A 19,395-nucleotide genomic window follows, 5' to 3' on the forward strand; every position below is an offset into this window, starting at 1 on the left:
ATGGCTGTGCACCGACGCTTTCCATCCAACGTGATGGAGTTTGAGAGGTGCTACAAAAAGTAATGAGAGAAACTGCCCAAAGATACATGTGCCAAGCTTCTGGCAACGTATTGAACAATACTTGAGGCTGTAGTTGCTGCCAAAGGTGCATCAACAAAGTATTGATCAAAGGCTGTGAATACTTATGTACATGTGATTTCTTCAAAATTATTTTCACATTGTCATTATAGGGTTTTGTGTGCACAATATATCTAAAAAACCCAGAACCAGTGAAGTTGGCACGTTGTGTAATTCGTAAATAAAAACAGAATACAATGAGTTGCAAATCCTTTTCAACTTATATTCAATTGAATAGACTGCAAAGACAAGATATTTAATGTTTGAACTGAGAAACATAATTTTTTTTTGGCAAATAATTATTAACTTACAATGTAATGGCAGCAACACAATGCAAAAAAGCTGGCACAGGGGCATTTATACCACTGTGTTACATGACCTTTCCTTTTAACAAGACTCAGTTAACGTTTGGGAACTGAGTAGACCAATTTTTGAAGCTTTTCAGGTGGAATTATTTCCCATTCTTGCTTGATGTACAGCTTAAGTCAGGGGTGTCAAACTCAAATACAGAGTGGGCCAAAATTTAAAACTGAACAAAGCCGTGGGCCAAGGTTGAACAAATTAACCTTTTAATAGGGACCCAAACAAGTTTTGCATTGAATATTGAACAAGCAAGGCTTATATAACTTTATAGTGACATTCAAAATAGAGTTTCAAATAATAATAATAATAATAATTAAAAAATATCAATGACATATCAAATACAATTTAAATAAACATTGAATGCCTCTTTTCTATTTGCAGCCTTCTGAGGTAAATATCAACATTAACTTTTTCCACAGGCTAATAAATTTGAAAATAAAATAACAAACCATTCAGGACTTTAAACTGCTCAGTTTGCATCACTGATCTAATCTGATGTGCCCAAGCCAGATACCTGGCATCTTTTCTTGGATGCTAGTTCATTAATGTCGGGGCTCAGGCTTTGAGCTGAGACAACCTTCATTATCGAACGAAGGTGTTCATCAGTCATTATATCTCCAGTGCAGGTGAGCCAGTATAGGCGTAATATGATCAAACTTTCTTGTTCTTGTCAAAAGTCTAGCAGCCGCATTTTGTACCAACTGTAATCTTTTAATGCTAGACATAGGGAGACCCGGAAATAATATGTTACAGTAATCGAGACGAGACGTAACGAACGCATGAATAATGATCTCAGCGTCGCTAGTGGACAAAATGGAACGAATTTTAGCGATATTACGGAGATGAAAGAAGGCCGTTTTAGTAACACTCTTAATGTGTGACTCAAACGAGAGAGTTGGGTCGAACATAATACCCAGATTCTTTACCGAGTCGCCTTGTGTAATTGTTTGGTTGTCAAATGTTAAGGTGGTAATACTAAATAGATGTCGGTGTCTCGCAGGACCGATAAACATTGTTTAATTTCATTAAGACACACCTCCAGCTGACTACAATCCGGCGTGTTGGTCAGCTTTAGGGGCATGTAGAGTGGGGTGTCATCAGCATAACAGTGAAAGCTAACACCGTATTTGCGTATGATGTCACCTAGCGGCAGCATGAAGATGCTAAAGAGTGCAGGGCCAATAACCGAACCCTGGGGAACTCCACACGTTACCTTAACATAGTCGGATGTCACATTGTTATGGGAGACGCACTGCATCCTGTCAGTAAGATAAGAGTTAAACCACGACAAGGCTAAGTCTGACATACCTACACGTATTTTGATACGTTCTAATAAAATATTATGATCGACGGTATCGAAAGCAGCGCTAAGATCAAGAAGCAGCAACATGGATGACGCATCAGAATCCATCGTTAGCAGTAGATCATTTGTCATTTTTGCGAGGGCTGTCTCTGTAGAGTGATTTGCCCTGACACCGGATTGAAAGGGTTCACAGAGATTGTTAGACACCAAGTGTTCATTTAGCTGCTGTGCAACAATCTTTTCGAGGATTTTCGAAATAAACGGAAGGTGGGACACCGGTCGGTAGTTTACCATGAGGTCAGGATCGAGGTTAGGTCTTTTGAGCAGAGGATGAATAACCGCTTTTTTGAATGCTAGGGGAACAGTGCCAGAGGAAAGTGATAAGTTTATAATATTTAGCACTGATGGACCTAATAATACAAACAGTTCCTTGATAAGTTTCCCAGGAAGTGGGTCAAGTAAACATGTTGTTTGTTTTATCCCACCTATACGCCGTAATAATTCCTCTAATGCTATTTCATCAAAAAGAGAGAGACTATTTTGGAGGGCAGTATCCGTCGTATATACAGTCGTATCTGTGTTAATATAACCCAGTTGTAGCTGGGATGCGTTGTCTTTAATCTCCTTTCTAATGAGTTAAATTTTCTTATTAAAGAAATTCATAAAGTCATCTGCCGAGAGGGTGGAGCTACTGGGAGGAGTCCCTTGTTGGGTTAGCCTCAAGGGCCGAGTGAAATTACACGGCGACCCACGGGCCAGAGTTTAACACCCATGGCTTAAGTTGTCCGGGGTGTCCGTTGTGGTATTTTAGCCTTCACATTTATCATCATATTGCGCCACACATTTTCAATGGGAGACAGGTCTGGACAACAGGCAGGCCAGTCTAGTACCCGCATTATTTTACTATGAAGCCACACTGTTGTGAGACATGGCCTGGCATTGTCTTGCTGAAATAAGCAGGAGCGTCCATGAAAATATTGCTTGGATGGCACCATATGTTGCTCCAAAACCTGCATGTACCTTTCAGCATTAATGGTGCCTTCACAAATGTGTAAGTTACCCATGCCTTGGGCACTAATACACCCTCATACCATCTCAGATGCTGTCTTTTGAACTTTGCGCCTATAGCAATCCAGATGGTTCTATTCCTCTTTGTTCAGGAGGACACGACGTCCACCGTTTCCAAAAACAATTTAAAGTGTGGACTCGTCAGACCAGAGAAGACTTTTCCACTTTGTATCCGTCCATCTTAGATGAGCTCGGGCGCAGCGAAGTCGGCGGCATTTCTGGGTGTTGTTGATAAATGGCTTTCACTTTGCATAGCTGTAGCGACGAACTGTAGTTACTGACAGTGGTTTTCTGAAGTGTTCCTGAGCCCATGTGGTGATATCCTTTACAGACTGATGTCGGTTTTTAATGCTGTACTGCCTGAGGGATCGAAGGTCCGTAATATCATCGCTTACGTGCAGTGATTTCTCCAGATTCTCTGAAACTTTTGATGATAATACGGACCGTAGATGGTGAGATCCCTAAATTCTTTGCAAAAGCTCATTGAGAAATGTTGTTCTTAAACTGTTCGACAATTTGCTCACACATTTGTTCACAAAGTGGTGACCCTCGCCCCATCCTTTTTGTGAATGATTGAGCATTTCATGGAAGCTGCTTTTATACCCAATCATGGCACCCACCTGTTCCCAATTAGCCTGTTCACCTGTGGGATGTTCCAAATAAGTGTTTGATGAGCATACCTCAACTTTCTCAGTCTTTTTGCCACTTGTACCAGCTTTTTTGAAACATGTTGCTGGCATCAAACTCCAAATGAGATAATATTTGCAAAAAATCATTGTATTTTGTTTTTATTTACGATTTACACAACGTGTCAACTTTACTGGTTTTGGGGTTTGTATATATTAGGGTTGTCTCAATACCAAATCTATTTAGATACTTTTCTAAATAAAGGGGGCCACAAAAAATGGCATTATTGGCTTTATTTTAACAAAAAATCTTAGGGTACATTAAACATATGTTTTTCTTATTGCAATTGAAGAACAATTATGTCCTTAAATAAAATAGTGAACATACTCGACAACTTGTCTTTTAGTAGTAAGTAAACAAACAAAGGCTCCTAATTTGGCTGCTGACGTATGCAGTAACATATTTTGTCATTTATCATTCTATTATTTTGTGAAAATTATGAGGGACAAGCTGTAAAAATGTATTATTGATCTACTTGTTCATTTACTGTTAATATCTGCTAACTTTCTGCTTTAACATGTTCTATCTACACTTCTGTTCAAATGTAATAATCACTTATTATTTTACTTTACTTTAGTTTTGGATGATACCACAAATTTAGGTATCGATCCGATACTAAGTATTTACAGGATCATACATTGGTAATTTTATTTTATTTTATTTTATTTATTTTATTTTTTTCCAAGATGGCGCCGCTGTAGTGGCTGCTGTTGGCAGGAGCTCTGTGCTCTTGCATCATCCTTTTGTGTTTCCCTCTTGTTTTCATGTGTTATTTTATATATATATATATATATATATATATATATATATATATATATATATATATATATATATATATATATATTTATATATATATATATATATATATATATATATATATATATTTATTTATTTATTTTTTTAAATATTTTTTTGGCCTTTTTGTTCGGGACCCTTTGGGACTGTGTGACAAGGGGTGGCACTTTCGTGACTTCTGCGGTCCTTTTTTGTGGAATTCTGGATCTGCCTCCCGGGAGCCTTTTGGCCATGGAGACCAGCTGCTGGGTCTCGGCCACACCAGAGTCCGTTTGGTGAGACTGGAGGAGATGCAGATGAAGAGACAGGGCTGCGGAGCTAGCACCGGGACGGACAGGCTTCTCGGTGTCTTGGCTGAATGAGCAGGTATCAGACACCTCAGTCTCCTTAGACGCATCCTCGTTCATCCATGCGGACTGGACACTGGCCGAGTTAGTGGGCGGCCGAGGGTGGAGTCGGCTCTCTTGGTTGCTTTGTTGGGTCTGCTCCTGTCTCTGGCCATGCTCTCTCCACCCCAGCAGACGATGGCGGGAACACAGCAGAGGCCACCACCGTGTATATGTTTCTTTTACTTTTTTATTCATAGCTGTATGTGGAAGTGGCTGGTTGCATCTGATAATTTAAGTTCTCATGTGTCCACGGACATATTTCCTGAGTTTATGAATATAATATAAACATTTTTTAAAAAGGAAAAAATATTTTGTGACGATAAAAAATATTGATGTAATCATAGTAGTATCGACTAGATACGCTCTTGTACTTGATATCATTACAGTGGATATCAGGTGTAGATCCACCCATGGCATTTGTTTACATTGTGACGCCGGTGAGGTATCGTATCCTCCTACGGGGTTTAGTGAAGCATGTTTAGATATTCCTCGTCCTGCAGGGATGATACTTGTAAGAAACTCACTTTATTTGTCGCCATGAAGGCGAGGATTAGTGGTTCAAAAGTAGCTAAAACACTGCCGATTGGGGATGGACATTAGCCGCTAACTAGCTAGCCATGTCTTAAAGCATCTCATCCTGAGGGCGTTTCAGTGTTATAGCTTCACTTTTATCGTTAGTTTTTAAGCCAAAATGCGTCCGTTCTCCATTTTCTGTTTACACACTGTGTCTGCTTGTAAGTACTCGGTGTGTGTGTGCTGCCTAACATGCTCCTATGGCGAACCGGTATTTTTCAAACATAGTACTGTTTTTTGTTTCATTTGTACCAGGATACTATACAAGTACCGGTATACAACCCTAGTATATATATATATATATATATATATATATATATATATATATATATATATATATATATATATATATATATATATATATATATATATATATATGTATATATATATATATATTTAGTATTTGTAGGACAGTATGCAGTACTTGAGGACAAAAATTAATTTATTCTATTTTGGAATAAGGCTGCAACATAAAATGAGGAAAAAGTGAAGCGCTGTGAATACTTTTCTGATGCACTGTTAGTTGTTTCATTATATTTTAACTATGACTGGGGGTTAAAATGTCAGCCCATCCTCTCACCTTACCTTTTTTAGGTTTTTTATTTTGATAAATACATGTGTTTGTTGCTTAACTGTAATTTGCTTTGTGTCAACATGCTATTTTGCCATATTTCATGTATTTGCTAATTCTATGCTAAAAGTTTAAAAAAGACAGACATTTAGGGTCATTTTGAAAAACTTACTACGAATAATGGCCTCAATTTGGTGGAATAACACTGCAGTACTAAAGCCTTTTTTTTGTTCATAATTCATAATAGATGTACTCCCTTACCTCCTGTGTAGACTGTCAGGAGGTAACACTTCAGTTGCTTGGGAGCTGCCATTGAGGATTACAACATATAGCTTTGCAGATGGGTTGATTTGAGCCATCTGGATCAATCAAATACAAAAAAATGTTGATTAAATGAGACAAACAACGTGATCATGATTCATATCTGTATGTGGTCTCATGATGAGTGATGACAAGAACAATGCAGCAATGCACAGTATGTGCATGCACTGTAAAATACAGTATGTGTATAATATGTGCATTATATTAATATGTAGGCCCTGGAGCAAGCAAGAAAATCATGGCTTAAGTTATTATTCCTGTCTTTGTAAATCCTGCAATTCAACAGCAGGATGTCATCCTGTTTTTCACTTGCTGGAATTCATCAACTTTACATTTTTTTTCCAACCACGAATCAATGCATTACCAAGTCACATGGTCTGAATGAAACATGCGACTGCAACATGGCTTAAAAATAATGACAAACCTCCTGTGAGCTTCATTTGTTATACCTTCAAATAAAATAAAAGAATGCATGACAACAAACAGCATGAAGTCAAATGATTGTGGTTTTTTTTTTAATTTACAAAGTGATATAAAAGATTTGTGTTGTTATTAGATACATCCTGATACAACTTTTTGACTTCCAATACAGATATTGGAGCCTTGAGTATTGGCTGATACTAATATTAATCTGATATGATTAAAGCATGATTTATCGTACATACTTTAATAATTACTTTGCAGTGTGGAATCTTTGAAAATATTTGATGAAGTAAAATTAGTCAAACAAAGAACAAAGGTAGGTATAAAAAATACTAACCTATGTATTATTAACTTCCTGGAATGGACCTATGCTGTTTTCAAATTGAAGTGGAATGGTAAATTGCTAGTGGTCACAATAATTCATAGAGATAATCTTATAATGCAGTAAGTTTAATAAAACGCCAAATAGTGCTCACAAAACAGTGATGCGTGTTGATAAATCACACTGTGTGTGCTAAATAATTATATTTGCATTTTCTTTTCCCATTCTTGTTGTGGTTTTGATGATCAGCATATATTTTGCATATTAATGAAGACAGAGACGCAGAATGAATTGCACTCCTTATTCTGCTCACTTAACAGACGCAATCCACTTTGCGCAGGTTTAGTAGATCAACTATCAGGTTTACTCGTGTTTTAGTACACGCAAACCTTTAGTAAATTAGGCGCCTAATTGCTTAGCTTGTGTGCTATTGTGTGCTTAGCTGTTGTGTAGCTGCCATGTTTCACTTTTTTCAAATGACTTGACTAAAATACAAGAAAATGTCTTTTACATTTTATTTTTTATTTTTATTATTATAGTAAAGGTATTATCTTATTTTGAACGTCCATACAGTAATAATATGGTGTATCACATATTTCCATTTTCTCATCACAACATGTCTGAAAAGGAGTACGAAGAAGCATATCTCATTTAATCCTACCCCTTTTCCATTTCATAGCAATTTTTAATACATGTGTTCACTTCCTGGTCTCAATCTGTAACACAAACAAATAAACAAATGCATAAATACATTTATAAATAAACAAATATGGCATGCAACTTGACGGTTACATCAGATAAATTGAGTAAGTTTTGATTCGCTTAATTAGATGAATATAATTATGTCATTTATCAATAATGTTCAGGATGTTTATTAGGATTCTTCTTCCTTCAATTTTGTAAACACTGAGTTTGAACTGTTTCTTAACTGGATTATATTAGTATTTTGTTTGATTTATTTGCTTAATCCATTCAACAATTTAATTCAACATACTGATAAACTAAAGGTTTGTAAGTATTGTACATATACATACAACATTTTTACGTACAATTTTTCCCCAATGTTATATAAGTCGTTTGTTGAGATGAATTATTGTACATTCTTGGGTAGCAGGTTATAGTTTGCTTTGTGCATAATTTTAGTAGCTTGCAAATGCACCAAATCGTTGATTTGTCAATATTTTTGATACTATAAATAAAGGGTTGAGTGTGTCAGGATTTGGTGAACGTTGCTTGCAGTGTGACCACAAGGAAGCAGAGAATGGCAGGTGTAATGCAAGTAAAACTAATTTAATTGTCACAGGATGCAGATAAAAAAATAATACAGCACACCAAGCAACAGTCTGCAAAGTAAATTGACCCAGCCCTGAAGGAGGGACCCAGGTGAAACTAAATATAACTAATTAATGAGAATCAGGTGTGTTGGCAGGAAATGAAACAGAAAGTAAAGGTGCTTCACAACACAGACCAAACAGGAAACACTGAAAAAACACGAGGACGAGGACAGGAAGTGATTATAAACACAAGTAGTAACTAGAAAAAGGAGCGCTGGACAGGAATTGAAACACCAAACAAAGAAAAACACAAACCTGAGCAACCGTCAGTAGCAAGCCTGACAGTAGCCCCCCTTCCTACAAATGATACCAAACGTTTTAAGTTCAATAGAAAGTCCAAAACCAAGGGAGGGTGGAGGTAGAAATGGCAGAGGGTCGCCAAACTGCGGCCTGCAGCCAGCGGGAAAGATCCAGCGGGGAAGAGCCAGGTGTCGGCGATGGGTGGAACACCACTGCAACTGACAAAGGGGAGCACAAGAAGCGCAGAGTGAATGCCCCAGCAGAGGTCCACGGCCACATCCCAGGTGCTGCTGCTGTCGGCGTACAGGATTTCCATGGATTGGGCCACCAACGCGGCCGACAAGGAGGAGGAAGATGAACACCAGACGGGCGCTTTTTTAGCAAGCTTTGAAGACGCCAGAAGAGAGACAGGTGAGGACCCCACCGGGAAAGAGACGGACAATGAGCCCACCGGGAGAGAGACAGGTGACAACCCCACCGGATCCACCGGAAGAGAGTCAGGAAATGACCCCACCGGGAGAGAGACGGGCGATGACCCCATCAGGAGAAAGACATCAACGACCCCACTGCGAGAGAGACAGGCGACAACCCCACCAGGAAAGAGACAGGCCAGGACCCCACAGGGACAAAGACAGGCGACGAACCCCCCCCCCCCCCGGAGCCACTGGAAAAGAGTCAGGCGACAATCCCAGCGAGAGAGCGACAGGCGACGAGCCCACCCGGAGAGAGACAAGCGATGAGCCTACCGGGAGAGAGACAGCCGACTAGCCTACCGGGAGAGAGACAGGCGACGACCCCACCGGGAGAAATACAGGCGACGACGCCGCCGGGAGAGAGACCGGCGACGATCCTACCAGGAGAGAGACAGGCGACGACCCCACCGGGAGAAAGACAGGTGACGACCCCACCGGGAGAAAGACAGGCGATGACCCTATCGGGAGATAGACAGGCGACGACCTCACTGAGAGAGTCAGGCGAAGACCCCAACGGCAGAGAGACAGGCGACGACCTCACCAAGAAAGACAGGCGACGACCCCACCGGGAGAGAGATAGGCGACATCGCTTATGAGATCATTCAAGCAGGGAGGCATGTTTGCCCCTCCCCCCCACCCACTCAAGGGATGGATCCCAGATGTCCCTAGAGAGGCCAACAGATGACAGGGATGGGTGGGAGGGAGCTTGATGAGAGGCTGAAGAACACTTCAACGTGGCCATCAGTGCCAAAATCGTGTCAAGCCGCTGGGCCATAAAAATCCCTGCAGGGTCACTTACTGGCCGGATCATTTCTGTCAGGATTTGGTGAACGTTGCTTGCAGCATGACCCCAAGGAAGCAGAGAATGGCAGGTGGAATGCAAGTAAATCTAATTTAATTGTCACAGGAAGCAGAGAAGAAACGATTCACTACACTAAGCAACAGTCTACAAAGTAAATTCACCCAGCCCTGAAGGAGGTACCCAGGTGAAACTAAATGGAACTGATTGGTGAGAAATTAAACAAACATAAAGTAAAGGTACTTCAAAACACAGATCAAACAGGAAATACTGACAAAACAAGAGCACCAGGACAGGAAGTGATTCTAAACACAAGTAGAAACAGAAATAAGAGCACTGGACATGAATTGAAACACTAAACACAGAACAACACAAACCTGAGCAGTACCAAACTTGACAGTGGGAGCTCTATATCCATCATTCAGTGGCGGAACACGTCAGAGCCAAATAATAAAGCTCATCCTAACTGTTCTGGCTCTGCCATTAGTATTGTGTGCACTGGCTCTTTAAGAGAATCAGGAAGTGAGTGTCCTGGCCATGCTGCGCAGAGATGATGATGTAATGTGATTCAGACCACGGAGACGGCATGTTGTTCTGTTCTGTAGCTGTGTTAGAGTTCATAAAGGCATTCCCTTTTCACTGTAATGGCTTCATGAAACCTTTTCACTTTCCAGTTAGTTAAACACCCCCACACAAGAAGTCGCAGACGTCAGGATGAGTTGGACCTGCCATATAAAAACGGGTCCAACTCATCCTGACGTCTGCGACTTCTTGTGTGGGGGTGTTTAACTAACTGGAAAGTGAAAAGGTTTCATGAAGCCAGTACAGTGAAAAGGGACACCTTTCGATGAACTACTGAACCCCAGGCTGCACTGTTATACGCTGTTTTCAGACCAGCACGACAGACGTTGTTAAGTCAGTGTAAAGGCATGGGGAGTACATCAACACGAACGCTGAATCTACGGTTTCCCGGGAAAGCAGATCGTCCGGAAGCAGATCGTCTGCCGCAAGTCTAACGTTAGCAGCTGCCACAGCACGTGCAAAAGCAGAAGCTGCCCAGGCCAGAGCTGCATTTGCAAGGAAAGAAATAGAAATTAAACTAGAAAAAGCTAGATTGGAAGCAACACTCCATGCACTGGAGAAGGAAGGTGAAGCACAAGCTGCCGCCGCCGAAGCAGCAGTGATGGAGGACGCTGCTGCAAGATTGGAAACGACAGTGGAACATTCTATTCATCTGCCCTCAATCCAAAGCGCCCATGAGCGGACAGCTGAATACATAAGAAAACACAGTGAGCCCAGCATTGAGCCCAGTGATAAAGAGCCACGTGACATAAACACAAAGGACATTAAGCTAGATGAAGGGATGAACAAAGTAAAAATTAAGGAATCAGATAGGCAACAGGAATCTGTACCCACAGTCTCAAAAGACTATCAGCCCCAAAGACCCCCAGAAAACAGTGCCCATAATATTCCTATGTATACAACGCCCTCTACTGTCCGCAACCAGTATTACTCACCCGCTCAATATCATTCTAATGACACTAATGAACTTGCTAAATATCTAGTAAGGAGCCAGTTGTTAACGTCTGAGCTCACAAAGTTTGATGACAAACCAGAAAATTATTTAGCTTGGAAATCATCATTCATTAACGCTACCGAGAGTCTTGATCTTAAAGCTGGGGAACAAATTGACCTCCTGATTAAATCACTGGGCCCAGAGTCAGTTAAACATGCACGCCGTATCAGATCAGTGAATATAAATAAATCACCAGCTGCATTACAACTCATCTGGGACAGGCTAGAAGAGACCTATGGTTCGCCAGAGGCCATAGAGGGCGCTCTTTTTGCAAAACTTGACCAGTTCCCCAAAATAGGGCCAAAAGATCACCTAAAACTAAGAGAGCTAAGCAATTTACTGTTGGAAATCAATTCAGCAATGCAAGAAGGATATTTACATGGACTGTCCTATCTTGATACGGCAAGAGGCATCGCTCCAATCGTGGAAAAATTGCCGTATGGACTACAAGACAGATGGATGATGGAAGGCTCACGCTACAAACAGGAATATAAAGTAATTTTTCCTCCTTTTACCTTCTTTCTGCAGTTTATTCAGACACAAGCAAAGGCACGCAACGACCCAAGCTTCCATATCCAGCCATCATTCATCAGCGGAGTAAAAAAGGACAGATTTGGAAAAAATTACAGTAACAACCGCAGAACAGTTTCAGTGCATAAAACAAGCGTAACAGCCACACCCACTAATGAACCAGACAAATGGTGTCCTGTACATAACAAACCTCATGCACTACAACATTGTAGAGGTTCTAAGGAAAAACCTCTACAAGAAAGGAAGAGACTGTTAAAGCAACATAATATATGTTACAAGTGCTGTGCATCTACCAGACATGTGGCTCGTAACTGTGAAGCAGCAGTTAAATGTTCTGAATGTGACTCTGACAAGCACCCTTCTGCCTTGCATCCAGACTCACCTTCCCTTCCTCTCAGGTCTTCCTTACCTCCAGCATATCACGGCGGGGAGCAAGAAGATGGGCAGGAGGAAACAGTCGTTGCAAGTTGCACTGAGGTATGTGGGAATGGCTTTTTAGGAAAGTCATGTTCTAAAATATGCCTGGTCAGTGTTTACCCAGCTAATGACCGCAGCAAGAGCAAAAGAATGTACGCCATGTTGGACGACCAGAGTAACTTGTCATTGGCACGCTCTGAGTTTTTCGATATGTTCAAAGTTAACAGCCTTGCAGCGCCATACACTCTGCAGACCTGTTCTGGTGTAGGTCTCACAGCTGGTCGCAGAGCCTCTGGTTATGTCATAGAGTCCATAGATGGCGCCACTGTAATACAGCTACCAATGTTGATCGAGTGTAACATGATACCAAACAAAAGAGAGGAAATTCCCACTCCAGCCGCTGCACAAGGTCATCCTCATCTCGAACGTATTGCACACAAAATACTACCTCTAGATGACAGTGCTGAGATTTTTCTATTACTCGGAAGGGACATTCTAAGAGTCCATAAAGTGCGCAGTCAAATCAATGGAACACACAATGCACCATATGCACAGAGGCTGGATCTAGGCTGGGTGATAGTGGGAGAAGTTTGCTTGGGCAGCACTCATAAGCCTTCAGAGGTCACCAGTTTAAAGACTCACGTTCTAGCAAATGGGAGGCCCACTCATTTTCCTCCTTGTGAAAATCACTTCACTATCAAATCAGAGACTAATCTTCCAGATCGACAGCTAGCTCTCAGTAGCACAAAAATGAAAGAAAATGCAAGCAACGTAAGCTTTGGAAGAGATGTTTTCTGTCAGACTAAAAATGACAACAAGTTTGCACCTTCGATGGAGGATCTGTTATTCCTCAAAATTATGGACAATGAGTTCACACAAAATGAGTCAAAGAGCTGGGTGGCCCCACTACCTTTTCGTGAGCCAAGGAAAATACTACCAAACAACCGCCAGTATGCAGTTAGTCGCCTCAAGTCACTGCAACGCACACTCATAAAAAACCCAGAAATGCAGTCCCACCTCACAGACTTTATGCAAAAGATGATGGACAATGGACATGCTGAGCTTGCACCCCCAGTACAGAAAAACAAAGAGTATTGGTATTTGCCCTTTTTCGAAGTCTACCATCCACAGAAAAAATCGCAGATAAGAGTGGTATTTGACTCCAGCACACAGTTTGAAGGTATGTCACTTAATGATGCGTTACTCTCAGGGCCTAACCTAAACAACAGTCTATTGGGTGTACTAGTGAGGTTTAGGAGGCATAAAGTTGCAATAACCGCAGACATTCAGCAGATGTTTTACTGCTTTCTAGTAAGAGAGGACCGTAGAGATGTTTTAAGATTTGTGTGGCACAAAGACAACAACCCCAAAAATGACATAGTGGACTACAGAATGTGCGTCCATGTTTTTGGCAATAGCCCCTCCCCTGCAGTAGCAACCTATGGGCTAAGAAGAGCTGCACAACAAGGTGAGGAAAAATACGGGGCAGATGTGCGTCAGTTTGTTGAAAGAGACTTTTATGTGGATGATGCCTTGAAGTCTGTTCCCAATGAGCAAGGCGCCATCAATCTTGTCAAAAGAACACAAGAAATGCTAGCAGCCTCAAATCTCCGCCTCTTTAAAATAGCCTCCAACAAAGTTGAGGTGATGGATGCTTTTCCAGTGGAGGACCGTGCCAAAGATCTCCAGGATTTGGACCTGTTCAAGGACGACCTTCCTGATCAACGAAGCCTTGGCATAAAATGGAACATAATGTCAGACTATTTCACCTTTCACATCCCCCATACAGACAAACCCTACACACGCAGAGGGGTCATTTCAACAGTAAACAGTGTATTTGACCCGCTAGGGTTTCTGTCTCCAGTCATCATCCAAGGACGACTCCTTTTGAGAGAACTTTCGCTGAACACTACAGAGTGGGATTCAGCCCTGCCCGAGGACATGAGAGGGAAATGGATAGAATGGCAGCAGTCCCTACAATGCCTCAGTAACCTCCAAATGCCGCGCACGTACTCCAACATCCCACTTTCTCAAGCCAAATGTGTAGAACTATGCATCTTTTCGGACGCATCTATGAAAGCAATATGTGCAGTTGCTTATATTAAAGTTACCGCTGCTGATGGCACAACAGAAGTTGGCTTTGTTCTGAGTAAGGCACGACTCACCCCCCAGCCGGAGGTTACAGTCCCCAGGCTTGAACTCTGTGCAGCAGTTATGGCTGTGGAAATGGCAGAAGTGATAAGCGATGAGATTGACCATCAAATAGACAAAATTGGCTTCTACACAGATAGCAAGGTGATCCTGGGCTATATCAACAACCAGTCAAGGCGCTTCTACGTCTATGTAAACAACCGTGTTAGACGCATCAGAGAGTCAACAACACCTGAGCAATGGCACTTTGTCGCAACAGATCAAAATCCTGCTGACCACGGCTCACGCGCTGTCCCAGCTTCAGAGTTGCAGAAAACGTCATGGTTGACAGGGCCGGCCTTCTTACAGTGCTCTTTAGACATCCAGCCAGAGCAACATCTGTATGAGCTACTGGAGCCAGACAGTGATGCAGAGGTGCGCCCAGAGGTAAGAACCCTCTGCACAAACACTACAAAAACCGTGTTAGACACAAAACGCTGGGAACGCTTTTCCTCATGGAAATCACTGAAAAGAACTGTAGCAAACCTGATTCACGTAGCACAATGCTTCTCCTTTTCCAAAACAAACAAAGACTGTACTGGTTGGCATATCTGTAAAACAGCCATTACATGTGAACTGTTAGAGCAAGCTGAGAACATCATGATGAAAAATGTTCAGTAAGAAACGTATGCAGATGAGATCAAATGCATTTCAGCAAAACAAAATCTTTCCAAACACAGCCCGCTCATAAAGCTTAACCCCATCATTGGAAATGACAGCCTATTGAGAGTCGGTGGTCGCATTATTCGCTCAGGCTTAGAAGCAAAAGAAATTAATCCTATTATATTACCAGGCACCAACTACATAACCACCCTCCTTGTGCGACATCACCATGAAAAGGTTAACCACCAAGGGAGACACTTTACCGAAGGGGCGGTCAGAGAAAGTGGCCTGTGGATTGTAGGTGCAAAAAGGTGCATTGGCAAAGTTATAAACAAGTGTGTTACATGCAAGAAACTGAGAGGAAAGTTTGAGGAGCAAATAATGAGTGACCTGCCAGTAGACCGACTTCAGCTAGAGCCCCCCCTTTCTTATGTGGGCTTGGACATTTTTGGCCCATGGGAAGTATTCACAAGGCGTACAAGAGGAGGACAGGCTAACAGCAAACGGTGGGCAGTACTCTTTACCTGCTTGTGCACAAGGGCTGTTCACATTGAAGTTGTGGAGGAGATGAGCTCATCAAGTTTTATCAATGCACTGAGACGCTTTTTTGCGCTGAGAGGTCATGCTAAACAGTTACGCTCCGACTGTGGCACTAATTTTATTGGTGCTCACAAAGAGATCACATCGTCAGTGCCAGACGAGAACAAAGTGCAACAATATTTACAGGAACACAAGTGCACATGGGTATTCAACCCACCCCATTCATCCCATATGGGGGGAGTATGAGAACGTATGATCGGCCTGGTGAGGCGCATTCTGGACAACATGTTGCTGCAAGCTGGTCGTGCCCAACTTACCCATGAAATGCTGACTACATTTCTTGCAGAAGTCACGGCCATAATGAATGCCCGCCCGCTAATACCAGTCTCATCAGAACCAGAGCATCCTTTCATTCTAAGCCCTGCTATGCTGCTCACACAAAAAACGCATGCTGTTCCTCCAATCTGTGACAACATCGACCAGAAGGAGATGCTGAAGAGCCACTGGAAGCGTGTTCAGTTCCTTGCAGACAACTTCTGGAGCAGGTGGCAAAAGGAGTATCTCAGCAGCCTCCAATCTCGTCAGAAATGGCACCACAAAAAGACTGACATTAAAGAAGGGGATGTAGTACTCCTTAAGGACGAACAAACAAGAAGAAATGAGTGGCCAATGGGCGTCATTGCAAAAACAGTTCCCAGTGTCGATGGAACCGTGAAAAAGGTTGAGGTTAGAGTCGCTAACCAAGGGACTGTTAAGACTTATTTTAGACCCATATCAGAATTGTTTTTTCTGTTATCCGGTGATGTTTAAGTTTGTTTATTTGTGGTATCCATAGGATGCCAGACGGGGAGTGTTCTGGCTCTGCCATTAGTATTGTGTGCACTGGCTCTTTAAGAGAATCAGGAAGTGAGTGTCCTGGCCATGCTGCGCAGAGATGATGATGTAATGTGATTCAGACCACGGAGACGGCATGTTGTTCTGTTCTGTAGCTGTGTTAGAGTTCATAAAGGCATTCCCTTTTCACTGTAATGGCTTCATGAAACCTTTTCACTTTCCAGTTAGTTAAACACCCCCACACAAGAAGTCGCAGACGTCAGGATGAGTTGGACCTGCCATATAAAAACGGGTCCAACTCATCCTGACGTCTGCGACTTCTTGTGTGGGGGTGTTTAACTAACTGGAAAGTGAAAAGGTTTCATGAAGCCATTACACTAACATAATTTCACAAAATACACATGTCTGCAACATCAGGGCTTACAAGCTTCAGCACCATGGAGAGTAACTATGTCATTTTGAAATCTATCAAACGGACATGATGTAAAAGTTATAACAAAGGAAACAACAAAAACATTAGCCTAAATGGCCCCAAACAACAAAAACAAGTCAAAGCAGTTCAGCACCACGGATAGCGACCACATTGTTGCGTTATAATGTATTTCAGCTAGTGAGAGCGCAGTATGCAAGAAGCTTAGAGTTCAGTAAAACTGGCACAGCGGCCCATGTGTTCATGTATACGAACACAATTTCAATTTGAAGTACTGTAGGCCTCACCACTATTTGAAGGCCATACAACAAGCCGTGCGCTCCGGAACTCTGTCACAATGCTCTGTATATCCATTTTCTTTGCTCTCGCATTCTCTATGGACAATATGGCAAGTCAACTCAGTCTCTTCTGTCCCATTGTGCTCCTCAAGTGTTTTCTAATTAGTTTTCACTTAGAGAATGAGCACTCAGAGGTTGCTGTGACAAGAAAAGTCACAAATAAAATGAGGGAGGTGCAAACCTCACTGAATGTTGAAGATACTGCTAGGTGATTGACAAGGAGAATTTTAGCCAGATCCGCAACATATTTTTCATTTGGTATCTGGTCGCTGAAAGAGGTTCTAAAACAAAGTAGCTGGCCAGGGAAGCTTGGGTGATGTCCCGACTGTAGTGCCCACTAAGCCGCCGTGCAGGTGGGTGTAACTTCTCATATCCTGCTTGCAGCAGTGTGTTGGTGTGAATTGCCTCGAACATATTCACAGTTCCATTTAGATTGATACATTTTTGAAACAGTTGCTGGATGATCATGTCAAGACAAGCACTGTGAACGTTCAACCGAAAGTTTCTGTCTGCGTAAGTGTGGCGGCTGTCTTTAGAAAGTTCATCAGTGGCGCTGAACTAAATGTGTTTGACTTGCCCATTTTGTGGCTTGAGCAAGATTGGTACACTACCTCATTAAATTGCTCTCTAAACTCCTTCGAAACACGTTGCAAAAGAGTAAATGCTTTTAGAATAGCCGCGTCCTTAGCTTACAGCAACTGTGAGGCAGCTTTTATACATCCAATAATTTTAGTTTGCATTTTGAACAAAAATATTAAAAAAATATATGTTTATGGCATTCTAGAGACTTTTTTCACTAGTCAGGGATATTTTCACGAGTGCTTTTATAATGTCTCCTTATGTGTCCTTTAACGCAAAACGTGCATTATGTCAAGATGACCAGCATGTGGGAGCCGTGCCAGCAACTTGAGGGTTTCCGCCATCCTTATCACTGCCGTTTTGTCCTTGGGCTTTACCCACTTTACCCACCTGCTCTCAGAGCCACCCACACCAGTTTAAATTAGACTTAGACATTAGACATTGACTTAGATTAACTTTATTGATCCACAAGGTAAATTGTTCCACACAGTAGCTCAGTTACAAAGGTTTGAAAAGATAAGGATGGAAAGGATAATGCACACAAGGGCACAAAAAGAGGGCGAAAACGAAAGGTATAAAGTAGACTAAAAATTTACCATAGTAGCAATATAAAATATGACATTTACAAACCCCGTTTCCATATGAGTTGGGGAATTGTGTTAGATGTAAATATAAACGGAATACAATGATTTGCAAATCATTTTCAACCCATATTCAGTTGAATATGCTACAAAGACAACATATTTGATGTTCAAACTGATAAACTTTTTTTTTTTGCAAATAATCATTAACTTTAGAATTTCATGCCAGCAACACGTGACAAAGAAGTTGGGAAAGGTGGCAATAAATACTGATAAAGTTGAAGAATGCTCATCAAACACTTATTTGGAACATCCCACAGGTGTGCAGGCTAATTGGGAACAGGTGGGTGCCATGATTGGGTATAAAAACAGCTTCCCAAAAAATGCTCAGTCTTTCTCAAGAAGGGATGGGGCGAGGTACACCCCATTTGTCCACAACTGCGTGAGCAAATAGTCAAACAGTTTAAGAACAACATTTCTCAAAGTGCAATTGCAAGAAATTTTGGTATTTCAACATCTACGGTCCATAATATCATCAAAAGGTTCAGATAATCTGGAGAAATCACTCCACGTAAGCGGCATGGCCGGAAACCAACATTGAATGACCGTGACCTTCGATCCCTCAAACGGCACTGTATCAAAAACCGACATCAATCTCTAAAGGATATCACCACATGGGCTCAGGAACACTTCAGAAAACCACTGTCACTAAATACAGTTCGTCGCTACATCTGTAAGTGCAAGTTAAAGCTCTACTATGCAAAGCGAAAGCCATTTATCAACAACATCCAGAAACGCCGCCAGTTTCTCTGGGCCCGAGATCATCTAAGATGGACTGATGCAAAGTGGAAAAGTGTTCTGTGGTCTGACGAGTCCACATTTCAAATTGTTTTTGGAAATATTCGACATTGTGTCATCCGGACCAAAGGGGAAGCGAACCATCCAGACTGTTATCGACGCAAAGTTCAAAAGCCAGCATCTGTGATGGTATGGGGTGC

General features: G+C 41.7%; 1 protein-coding gene across 9 annotated transcripts in view; it reads right to left on the bottom strand.

Annotated features, from left to right (window-relative positions):
* Window positions 1-19,395, bottom strand: part of LOC133663370 (inactive dipeptidyl peptidase 10-like) — a 168,348-nt gene that overhangs the window by 47,182 nt on the left and 101,771 nt on the right. For all 9 annotated transcript variants that reach the window (XR_009828291.1, XR_009828292.1, XR_009828296.1 and 6 more), the window contains exon 11: window positions 6,128-6,225. Coding sequence is in view for 4 of the 9 variants with exons in the window: in XM_062067792.1 (XP_061923776.1) it covers window positions 6,128-6,225 (98 nt within the window). In the remaining 5 variants the exon portion in view is untranslated. The remainder of the gene's footprint in view (window positions 1-6,127; window positions 6,226-19,395) is intronic.

This window comes from Entelurus aequoreus, linkage group LG13, assembly GCF_033978785.1.
Source record: "Entelurus aequoreus isolate RoL-2023_Sb linkage group LG13, RoL_Eaeq_v1.1, whole genome shotgun sequence".
NCBI classification, from domain to species: Eukaryota; Metazoa; Chordata; class Actinopteri; order Syngnathiformes; family Syngnathidae; genus Entelurus; species Entelurus aequoreus.